At 43.7% G+C, this 12199-nt stretch overlaps 1 protein-coding gene across 1 annotated transcript in view; it reads right to left on the bottom strand.

Annotated features, from left to right (window-relative positions):
• Positions 1-2765: 2765 nt before the first annotated feature.
• HUNK (hormonally up-regulated Neu-associated kinase) overlaps positions 2766-12199 on the bottom strand; it is a 42695-nt gene continuing 33261 nt past the window's right edge. Inside the window, exons 7-10 of the mRNA XM_010001828.1 lie at positions 11028-11196; positions 9959-10042; positions 4595-4775; positions 2766-3412 (exon numbers count right to left, since the gene is read on the bottom strand). Coding sequence (XP_010000130.1) covers positions 2766-3412; positions 4595-4775; positions 9959-10042; positions 11028-11196 — 1081 coding nt within the window. The remainder of the gene's footprint in view (positions 3413-4594; positions 4776-9958; positions 10043-11027; positions 11197-12199) is intronic.

The raw sequence follows: 12199 nt of genomic DNA, 5'->3' as shown, positions 1-12199 counted from the left end.
AAGATGGGAAGAACTGGAGATACCTATCAGGCTCCACTGGTGACAGAGCATGGATAATGACCAGAGGGCTAGATGCACTACTTGCAGAGGGCTCCAATTAAGCAAGTGAAATCTCCCCTTGTGCCTTTTAGGTCACTCAGGGTTTACAGGCAGATCAGCAGCCAGATTCAAAGGGGTTAGTCTTTGAGGGGTAAAGGTAAAGGTGCTGGTAATCCTCCTGTCACCTCACCATTTTGCTGGTTGTCTTTGTACTTAGATAATCCTTGCTATATAGTGACCTGGCAAACAAAGTCAGAAGTCCATGGCAATCTTGTTAAAAAAGTACATATATTTAATAATGATAACAAATACAATTTTTTTTTTCCCCCTGGGATTTCCACTACTGTATTTAAGTAAGTCCCTACTATGGTCACTGCAGTTTGACTGTACATAGCTACTGTCTAAGCTGGATACATGGTTATGGTTTAGCAGTCTAGTACTCATATATTCTCTATAAATATAATAAAAGATTTAACATTTCTGTTTTCATTCTGATTTTCACACATATTTACTGGGTTTTCACACACACACAAAATTATATGTCTCTTTCCCACCTCCCTCAACCTTTTATTGGGTTCCAAATAAACCTGAGTTTGCAATTCAAGTCAGTATCTGCCATCTGTTCAGGTACTCAAGCCTGATGCATGCAAAAGATGGGATTTTAGTGGTCCCTGCTCACTAGATTTGCAGTGCAAACATGTTCAGTGTGAAGAAAAAGAAAATGCTTTGATGTATTTAAAACATGAGGGAGAGATAAAATAGATCTCTGGGACACAGAGGTGCTCTTTACAAACAGAAGATGACATTTTTCAATTTGGAAATGATTAAAATTATTTCAGGGATGTCTTAGCATACTGGGATTTTTGTGTGGATTATTTTACAGGTGGCTTAACTACCCCAGAGGCAGGTGTCCTATCTACACTGTGGAGTACAAGATGCATATGGACACCCCCATACAGAACTGACAGGCAGCTTCAGTGCCGAGGTGAAGGTCCCATCTGCAGGGATGAGAAGGGTGCTCTGGGCATTCATGCTCTGCTGGCTTTGCCAGCAAGCATTCCAACTACTAAGCAGTCCAGTTATCTGTTCTCTCAGTATCTGGTTTAATGTCCAATTTTTTTGCAGATTTTGGTGTAAGACTGAGAACTGGGAACCCACGCTCAGCTGTGGTTTCTACTGGGGACCTTCTCCCTTGCCTCTGTTGTCCCTCCACCCCCAGTCCCTGTGTATCTTATGAAACTGGAAGGAAAGCTTTTCAAAGTTTGCACAGACACCAAAGCAATGGGGCCATAAAATCCTTTGCAAAAACATTGATAAAAACAGGGCATGGATTCCTACTGATGGTCTCGACGCAAAATCCTTGTCTTATAACAACCCTAAGAAGAAGACAATGCCTCTGTTGCCTGGGATTTGAAACAGCATTAAGTGAGTTGGGGTGGCAGTGGGGCACACACAGGCCAGGGCTGCCTGCTTGGGAACCAGACTGGAACAAGCTTTGTGGAGATGCCCTGTACACACAAACACATACACAAGCGCAGTGAGAATGAAAGAGAAGAGAAGTCTTTGGCTAAACCTTCTAATTTATAGGAAATGATTTGAAGACAAAAACAGAACCAAAAAAACGCTGCCAAGCTCTCAGATGTAACATTTACTTAGAAAAACAAGACTGGTATGCAGAACATGGTGCCTTATAAGAAAGTTAATCTTCACCGCTCGTAACAATACAGAATTTTTGGTAACCACTGCATTACCAATCTTCCAGTATAAAATGGCATTGGTACAGGTTCATGTGTCATTTATTAGTCTTTTTAATTCACTGCAGTCTCTCAGAAAAGCCTTCAGGTGTGTCCAATGCTGTAACGGGGGCTAACATGTGTGGGACTGGTACGGCTACAAAAATCAGAGGTGGCGGGAGTATTAAAACACAAAATGTTGCAATCCGCATTACTGCTTGAAGCATTGACTCGCAGACCCACCATGTGAAAGGAACAGGACTCCAGCACGGTACATTTCCGTGGGATGAAACTTGTTTTGAAATAATCATGTTTCTTCTGAGTGACATCATTAAATCCTGATCTTCTTTAGGAAAAAACTGATTCTGTTATTAGCTACTTCATGTAATTACCAGTAAAATCTGCTTTGGCTTCCAGTACCTCGGCTTCTTCTGAGTGTTTAGATCACTTGTGCCTTTATTCAGGCTTCTACCAGCTTCATCTTCTTGGCAGTACTTGTTAGCAAGTTGACTTTGGACATAGTATCTTGAGTTTTTTCCACTTGTCTAGCCATGTGAATAATGCCTGTAGCAGTATGAGGTACTGTGTGGTACAGGCAGATGGAGGACACACAGTCTTACCACAACTCCTGGATGGGACTGGCATTCACGGCACCACGCAATTACCTTGATGAATCAAACCATCAACGCTTGCTGCTTTCCCAATCTAGAGAAAGTGGCAAAAATACATAGTCATGCAGCTCTTTCAAGACATGTTTTACTGTATAGTCAGATGCCAAATGCTAATATTTCTTAACAGCACAAGCTGAGCCCCTGTATTTCAGCTTTAATACACAGGACAATTCTTTCCTTCCGAGCAGATCTCTGATTTTCTGCTTTGGACCACTGTAGTGTATTACAGAGTGATAGTAACATGTCTGTGGCTTTCCCTTCTTGTTAAAAGTATAAAAGGTTAGGTTCCAGAGAACAGCAGTGCAAATCCCAGGATGTCAGACTAACACTGGCCGCTGACAGCATCTGCTGCATTGAAGGAAATCTGCGTGGGGCTCATCTGCTGCAGCTGAGGCATCCTTGCTTCCAGTGGCTTGTCGCTTGCCGACTGCATCGTCTGGTTCCTCTTCCGCAGCATCTGTCCAATCCCCATCATGGGGAATCTGCCTCTGCTTTTAACACAGTTAGGGCTGCCCAAGGGGTTGTTGGAAACCAGTTGAGTAGGGGACACTGCTTCTTCTTTTGTTGGATATGCTTTTTCTTCATATGTGAAAGAGACTTGGGTGGGGTGGATGGGGGATGTACTCCCTGGCTGGAAAAGCGGGGACAGTGTCCTTTCACTTGAGCTTTTGTAAGGGAAATTCATTGGAGAGCCTAAAATCCTGTACTGATGAGAGGGGGAAACCTGGTCTATTTGGTCCTCTCTGTCGACTGACTCAAAGGAGTGCACGATATTCAGGATGAGAGGAGAGTCCTTTGCCCGGCTGCCGAGCCGGGCTGGCTCCTGCTGCGGGGACTCCTGCCTCTTGAGGAGCCGAGGGGTCCTGGGGGGCGGCTGCTGGACTTCGAGGTACTCCAGGGAGCTGGAAGTGACACAGCCTGTCTTGGTTGCCAGGGGTTCGTGGAAAGGGCTTACCCCACCGCTGGAGTCTGCAAAGCAATCAGAAAAGGAACCAGAAGAGCCAACTGCATTTAGTAATAGCACTGTCTTCTTTGCCTTACAGCAGACAGCCTCCAACATCACCTTTAACAAATTTTAGAAGAGCGTGACAAATGCATTAGCTAAAACAAATGGTCTCAGGGATATACTCAGAACCTAATTCCCTGGCTCTCATTTGATACTTACATTGTTGTTTCATGGGTAATTTATCTGCCACTTTCCTCAAAGGCAGGAAGAGCATTTAAACTGAGTAAGACAAGGACATGAAATGGAAAACCACAGATGTCTTCAGCTGTTTGTATTAATTATATCCTCTAAGGCCGTGTTTGAGAAATCTGACATTTCTGCTTTCTTAACACAGCTTTGCATGGTTTTAACCAGGTCTGGGTACTGTATTCATTGACATACCTAGAGATGTAAGGGACAACAGTGAGGTAATCCCTAATGTGTTCCTCTGCATTCTGGAAAATAATCTGTTCTTGGTTTCACACGTGTAAATATGGAGTAGCTGCACTACCAGCCAGATTCAGGCTGTTCCAATTGGAACAAATTTGCTGCATCAACTTCAGTGAGAATCTTCCTCCAGCAAGGACTGAATATAAATGGAACAATCTTTGCAGGATTTGGCCCCATAAAACAAAACAGCTCGCGGAGAAGATCTGTTCAGTTTCTACAGGATGTCACCATTACTGGCACTCTCCTCACGGTCAGTGATTTCTTCTCATGCTGTCCCTTAGTCCTCTCTTAGCAAAACACATTCCCCAGAAGGAAGAAGCTTGTCTACCAGCTTTGGTTTGTCAGTGATCTGGGGTGGGTGTTGATGCTTTCAAAGTGCCAGTGTGAAGTGCAGATGATTTTGTATAAGCACATATAAATAGGGAAAGAAAGCTTTTTTTAAAACACTGTGGGAATTCTATCAAATAAAAAGGGAAGTACAAGTGAGCACTCTTGACTGCTAAACATCATCATGGCTTCCTCAGGATGCTTCATTCAGTGTTTTACTACGTTATCTAATCCTCCTTCCCATACCAAATCCAGAGCAGACAGCCAATGCAAGCCCATAACTACATACTAACAAACACACACCACACAAGACACAGCGGTTAATACAGCGTGTGCCCCTTGCATGCACATGCACACAAGGACAAACCACTGGTATTTCTCCCACTGACCTTTCTCCGAACCTCCAGCCTTGGTGACTTTCCGGTCCTTCAGCAGAGCCTTGGTGTTCTGTATCTGTGAGATAAGACAGGAAGAAGGCTGTCTATATGAAACTGGACTTTTCTCTGTTTTCTTTGGGAGCTGACGGTGAAGACTTTCCCCTTTCTTTTCTTGTTCTTTGAGTTTTTTGTCCTTCAAGTTGTAAAACAAACAAGAACAATTTGGTTTACTTAAGGGAAGTTTAAATGAACCCCAGACTTATAAGCACACCACTTACCAAAGCCGAATTAGGAACTGTCCACTTACAAGGAACTTACCCTGCCTACTCAGAATAACTAAATCTTCCATGTCTCGTTTTTCTCTGATCTGTTTGACATGATTTCCTGGCTTCCATCTGCTCTGACATTCACACAGCATGAAAGTCAGTTTTGGAAAACTAAAGGACAAGGAAAACTTTCTCTTCAGAGGCCATTTGTCCTAGGAGACCTCCTTGGAGCAAGTAGATACAGGTTTGTGCTCCTCCATACTTGAAATTTGTCTCAACTATTTAAGCACCAAAGAAAAGGTCTTTGATTTCTCTTTATTGCGTTTCCTCTCACATTGGATAAGGTGAGCTGCAAAGCTTTAAACAAGTTTAAGCTCTTTGAGACAGCTATCTTCTGTCCAAACAAGATCCAGAGGAATATGGGCCTTGCTTTTACAACATCTCTGCAATTGCACAAGACATTGGGGGTGGGGGGAGGAATTACTGACCCAACCCTTCACTGAACCCTGACTCCTTTTCATGACAGGGAAGGTAGCTGAAGGTGGGATTGCAAGCACATATATACTAAAAGACTGGTTTGACCTCCAGTGATGACAAGAGGAAAAACAGAACCCGGGAGTAGGATTCTGAAGAGGAATCACATTTTCAAAGTGCTGTTCTACAGTTGAAATTAACTGTATCATTTTTTCAACATGCATCACTAGATTTTCCAAGCTGCATAACACTCTCTACCTGCCACTGATTTCAGGGAGAGCCAAAAGTCTTATTCACTTCCAAAAATCAGGTATCAAATTTGTGGCCCATATTTTTCTATCCCTCCAAGACTTCAAGAATCTCTCACCTGTCTGGAACAAATCTGTATGGTATGGTTTTAGATGCCTTTCCAAAAGAAGAGGGGCTTTTGTTTTGGTTGCTTTGGGGTTGTTTCTTTAGAAGGGCATCTATGTGACTTTCTTTGCTTGGTTGTAATTCTCATACAAGCAATGTGTTTTGCTGTGTCCTACTGAAAAGTCACTGTAACTACAAGGTGTTTTTTTTGAAATGCAAAGAAGTTCCTTCACCCAATTATGTGCTGAGGCATGTAGATTTTCTGATAATTATGCACTGACAAAGGGCTGGCTCTCGTGATGATTTGCCTTTGAAAGTTCATTGACATGAATTTTATCACAATGCTGAAATGCAAAGTAACTTGCATACATGTGAGAGAGGAAAAGAAAAGCACAAAAGACAGCTTGGCTTCTCTTGGGCCACTAAACAGCTCTGGAAACATACCAAGATCCCTAAGAAGAAAATGACTGCACAGCACCCGTTTTGATGATTCCCAGCTCAGAGTTCAGCCCCCTGCACAGACAGTGCCTGGGCACCATTGGGCTAATTAACCTTTGAATTTTCTCAAGTTACTGAGTGGGAAAGAAGAGCTTCAGTGAATCATGAGCTGGGGTTTTTACTTTTTTTACAGAAGAGGTTAGGTGACTTGGGAGAATGAGAACCAGAGACCCTCTGTGAGGTCCTCACTGCCTTTACCTCAGTATCAGTTTTGCACATGTGTTTTTGGTCCCTAGTCTTCTCTCCATCCATCCATTATCTCCTCCACCTTACTTCCCCTTAGCTAGCTAAAGCTGGCTAATCCTTCCAGAAACAAACCTACACATTCTGGAGCTATCATCATTTTGTTTATGTAATAGGTCTTCATTCACCTTATGTCTTTGCTCTTGCTTTTAGAGGCTGCAAACACCTCCGGCACAGAGCATTTCTTCCTCCCCTGCCCGTGCTGTGCTTAGAACAACACAACATCTGATCAGTCCCAGGCACTATCTTGGCAAGCACAGTCACTATTGATGACAACAGTATAAGAACAGCAATAATAGTAACAATGCAGTGTGAGTAACATCCTGTAACAATAGAGTCAGTGGGAGCCGTACAGTTAATTTTGAGCCCACCAGACTGTTTTTCCTCTTAAGACACTGAAACTCTGCTGCCAAGTTCAGCAAAGTCTGGGCCCTATCAACTACCTTTTTTTAAAGGTACATGTGAGGGTGAGACCAAGTGGTGACTATACTAAGCCTAAAGGAGCTGATCAAGATTGTTAGTGGCTTTCCACTATTTTGGAAAAGTGAGAAAAGAATTTGCATGTAAATTGCAGCAGCATCTGTGAGAATGCAGGAAGTTTCAACGCTGCAATATTTTTAGCCTAATGGTGCAAGAACCAAGCTGCAGCTCCTCACCACTGCTCTGAGGCACCTGCCAAGTGCCCCTGACTTTGCCTTCACAGTGCTGTTATGTTTTACAAGCAGCAGTAACACAGTCATACCATATAGTTACAGCACCCAAGAAAACGTACATGTCCAGTGCTAGCAATGAATTACTTTGCCCTGGATTAATGCTGCACATAGTCTTGCAAGTATTTTTAAAGTTTATTAAGATTGCTTCTCTTACACGACGGTTCTCGGAGGGGAAACGACCAAAATCCTAAGCTCCCAAGGTGCCACATACTACTATATTTTAAAATGAAAGGAAGATTTCCTTCAGGGGAGTTAAAAAGTTCACTCTTCACTGTACCGTGCACAGCCGTGTAATGTCGCACAATGCAGGAGTTGTACCGGTAGGTTATACTTGAATTGGTTTGGCATGACATCATCCTCTGCTATTTCCTGTCCTGACCTCGACCCAAAAACCTACTCTCAGTCCCAGCAATGGATTAGGGAGGAAGATAAAGGGTATTTGCTTTGGCCATGTCTAAAATAGTGATAAGACGATGACACAAGTTCTTAAAAAATTGCAAATTCCCTGAGTCTGAGCCCACTGGCTACCCTGCAGGAGGGAAGTATCCCCAGTGCTGGTCCCCTATACTCACTGCAGGGATGACCACTCATCACCTAAGGCCTCTCCATAAAAAAAAGAAGAGATGAAGAGAGAGAGACTGTTGTCTTCCTCCCTCTTCCCTGTGCTGCCCACCCACCCTGAGAACTAAAGTGAAATCAGCCTGACAAACAGCCTGGTTACTCAGCACCTGCAGCAGCACCCAGCACCCTCAGCACTGGCGTACCAATCCCACCACCCCAAGTTAAGAAACCTCATGGAGAAAAGGAGCTGGGCATGGCCGCTGCCCACACACCCTGCTGCCTGCCCCAGCAACAGGCAGTGCTGCTGGCAGGCAGTTGGATATCCCTCCGGGGGGTGAAGTCCTTTATTTCACATCTCTGAAGTGAGGTGGAAGAAATACCATCAGCTACCTCCCTGCTATTCCCATGGCAACACACAGCTATGCTCTCTGTGCAGTGTCTGCCTAGGTACCAGTGCTTCCCGGTTTCCCTCTGGAAATGGGAGGTGATAAGGGGACTCTATCTGCAGCTCAGGAATCTGCCCAAGATTATGAAATCCCCATCCAGGAGTCTCAGTAGTTCTCACTGATCCCAGCAGCACAAGCTAGACACTACAAGGGCTGTGTTATCATACACATGCAGGCATTTTAGGAGAGGTGTCTGCCATGGTTACAAACAGCAGTAGCACCCCAGGGTCAGTGTCTACCCACGTGTGCTGCTGCAATTGTCCTGACACAGTAAGTGTAACACACTTACTTACTTGTGCAAATACAGCTAAAGCGATATAAACATGCTTTATATTCAGCCATGCCCCTGCAGAATTAGAATATACCATATTATTATCATGGTGCCTGCACTGTGATTGCATCAAGGTAACTATTTCAAGAAAGAAATTACACCCTCTCATCCTCCACTGGGACTAACTCCTAGTGCAGGAGAGGCTTTGAAGGGAGCCTTTACTCTTAGATTTTCAATTATCCTTACAGAAATCAAACACCAGTTCTCTTCTAGGGGTGTAGGGGATTTCAGGACCACCACCAAACCAGACCACACATTACTCTCTTGGCCTCATGCAACAGCTTGAAATGAACTGTCTAAGAGCATTTTGAATACTCATTGAGTCTACCCACTGCTGATGATATATTTTAGGTAAGGTGGCTTTTGACTTCTGTAAGAAAAGAATGGTAAGTATTTTGCCCTGGTATGTCCATCTGGCTTACAGTTCAGCTTGTCCTGAAAGCAAGCCTTGAAAATAAACAAAACCAGGCATGATACAAATCTGCACCTGCAGTAAGAGCATCAATCCAGCACTGAAGAGTGGCTTTTGAATTAGATATACTCTTTAGGAATACTGTTTTGTGTTGGTAGTTAACACTTGCACAGCTCATATTACTCTTAGTGCTTGGCAAAGAATCAGCCAGAGAAGTAAAATCCAGCCATGAGAAAACTCCTCTTATCTGATATGTATTCTTCTCATACAAACTACCTTCTCTATTTGCAGTCAAAAAGACAGGAGACCAGCAGAAAGGTAACCTGGTTAAATCTTTCTCTGGCCATGATACAATATCACGTCCCTCATGATACAGTGGGCTAGTTCTGTATCATTTCCACTAAGAAGCAAAAAATACTAACCTGGGCAGAGTTTTCTAATACAGTTTCACCATTCCTAGTACTCAGGACACCAGGAATGCCAGGTGATGAGGTCAAAAAGACAGGAGACCAGCAGAAAGGTAACCTGGTTAAATCTTTCTCTGGCCATGATACAATATCACGTCCCTCATGATACAGTGGGCTAGTTCTGTATCATTTCCACTAAGAAGCAAAAAATACTAACCTGGGCAGAGTTTTCTAATACAGTTTCACCATTCCTAGTACTCAGGACACCGGGAATGCCAGGTGATGAGGGAGGGACACCCTCGCTGTCACTAAGCTCTCTGCCCTACACCATCAAGGTCTTGAGACAACACAGTTATGGCCTTTGTACAACACCAGCAACTTGCAACCCGGAAACAAACAAGGGAGGGCCCTGAAGAAGTTTGTATTATTTTGCTAAACAGAGCATTTAGAACTTTTATTTTCTTTATAAAAGCTTTACACTTCCACCCTAGGGGGTTTCTTTTTGTTCCTTCAAAAAGAAATTGAGGGAATTACTTGCCCTGCACAGGCAAGACCACAGGTCTTTTTTTTTCTCCACAGGTCCAGAAACCCATAGCCTTAATCACAATTGCCAGGGATCCTCAAGTTCAGTCTGCTTTCAAAGTGCCTTAATGAGCTTTCATGAACTTTACCTCATAGGAGTCTTTATTTGTCTTGTATTTTTCTATCTGGTATAGTTGGTTTTTGTGGCAAATATTGTCCTGGCCTTCAGATTTCTGTGGAGAGAAAAGCACAAAAAAAGTAAAATATTTAAGATAACTAGAGAAAACTAACATTCAATTACTGCGTCATGAACCATATCCACTCTTGGCTTTCACTGGAGACAAATCAACTTACAGAGATGGTGCATTTAGGTCCATTGCATTGATGGCATTATCATTAAAACAAGCCTGCTGAAAGAACTGAGAAAAGAAGAAAACTAGGAAGCTGTTGTCAGATCAGAAAGCCACTGGGCATAGTTTTGCCAAGACTCAGACACATTAGAAAGAAAACTCCCTACAACCCACCCTTCTTCCCATGCAGTTTTGTAGAAGCCTACAGACCCACAACTAGTTGGGACTCCTCCCCTGACCCACAGGCAGCCACGTGGAGGGGCCCAGGGAAGAGAAGATGCACCTTGTCTTTGTGTGCTGTGCTCAGCCTAGCACTTGAGCAAGTACCTCACAAAACATGGCTGGGCAGCTCAGCTCCCCTGGATGTACAAGGAAGGGTGACATGTGGCAGCAGACTCCTGCCCCAGAGAAAGCTGCTGTGCAAACCTGGACACAGGCTTTCTGACCCCCAAGCCATACTCGGGGTCCAGGAAGGTCAGTAGGAGACCAGGAGATATTATATTAATGTTATTTCATATTAGAAACTTTCAGCTATGTTTTCACTTTATAACTAAACAACATTTTAATAGCTCTTAAGCTTCCTCTTGATTCCTGAATCAAATTACATTGTGTTATTGATATTTCAAGCAGCAGAATTGTCTCAACATACGCACACAGTATCCTGCAAGTCACAAGTAACTCTTGGCTTTCTATATGGTGACTGCCTGGACAGAAGGGCTCTCCTATGGAATCAGGGACTTGTCAGACATGAAGCTATCAGCAATTTCCTCTGCAACCCGGTGAATACTTACCTGAAATACTGTTACTCGTTTGTGAGGAATACTTCCCCTTCATGGTTACTGCTACAAAATGAGTAAGCAGCACTTACCCTAAGGCTTGCCAAGTAGCGCTCCAGCTTCTTATTAAGAAGAAAGTAGATGGCAAGGGTGTGACTTGCCCTGTTTGAGAGCACAGTGTTGATGACATCGCTGTTCTTGTAGCCAAGCTTCTCAGTCATATGGAGCAGCACACTTTGGCTGATGTCCTCAAGGTGAATTCTGCAGAGAGAGGCAGAGCATGTCCTTCATACTGTCCTGCCAGCAAGAGAGCCTTACCAGCCATAGGGGACATGGCAGAGCGTAAAGAAGAGGCTTGAAAGGCTCAGCAGAGTGGGAATGATTAGCTCTCTCCTCCTGTGAGCAGGCATGAAAAGGGCAGGCTATTAGGGAACCACAGGGCACCATGGGAAGCCGTAATAGCTGAATGAACAGCACTCTCCCCACCATGTCCTATTCTGATGAGAAGGAGCATGGTGATACTCAGGATACTGCTGTTTGTTACTCTTACTCTGACCAGTGAAGACTGTCAAGATCATCCTGCTGGTTTTGAAGAGGTAAAATCCAACTCAGGGCTACATTTGGCTTCCTGAAATGACCCTTTTCTTGTAATCAAACACAATTGCTTTCAGTTTCACCCTTTACCTGATGCACAATATTTGTGCACTAAGTAGCTAGGGAATTTCATGCTGGGTCATACAAGAGGATGTTATTACAGCAGCTCTCAAAATGGTAAAACTGCTGCTATACTCATGTCAGTCAAAAGCACAAGAACAAGACATGTTTATGTATGTGCCCTTCTATAAAGTTTACAACAGACTCAGCCAGGGCAATAAATGGAGTTCAGCAGCTTTGTGTATACAGCAAAGCATCTTCCCAGTCTAAGTTAGAACCAGATTTTCTCTGCTCCTATTTCGACCCCTAAATGTGCTGGCCACCTTCCCAGATGAACCCGTCAACTCCCATCCATCTCCAAAAAAATGCTGGGTTTCATTTGGTTTCTAAAGGATATTCCTTGTTCCTAATAGCAAGTCTATTATATGGCTAAGGCAACTTAGGGGAGCTTAGGTTGTAGGCTTTTTCACAACCTCCCTTCCCCCTTCAAAAGGATCGTTCTCCACTTCTCCCACTCCTGCCCTGCTGTTTCCCTGTCCTGTGCACCTGTGATGTGAGGAATGCCTGGACAGCAGTCTGGGTCTGATGTAGACGACTTTGACAAGATGTG

Source organism: Chaetura pelagica, unplaced genomic scaffold (genome assembly GCF_000747805.2).
Source record: "Chaetura pelagica isolate M959 unplaced genomic scaffold, ChaPel_1.0 scaffold637, whole genome shotgun sequence".
In the NCBI taxonomy this organism is placed as follows: domain Eukaryota; kingdom Metazoa; phylum Chordata; class Aves; order Apodiformes; family Apodidae; genus Chaetura; species Chaetura pelagica.
The sequence above is the reverse complement of the archived record's forward strand: the minus strand, read 5'-3'. Positions and strand labels throughout refer to the sequence as shown.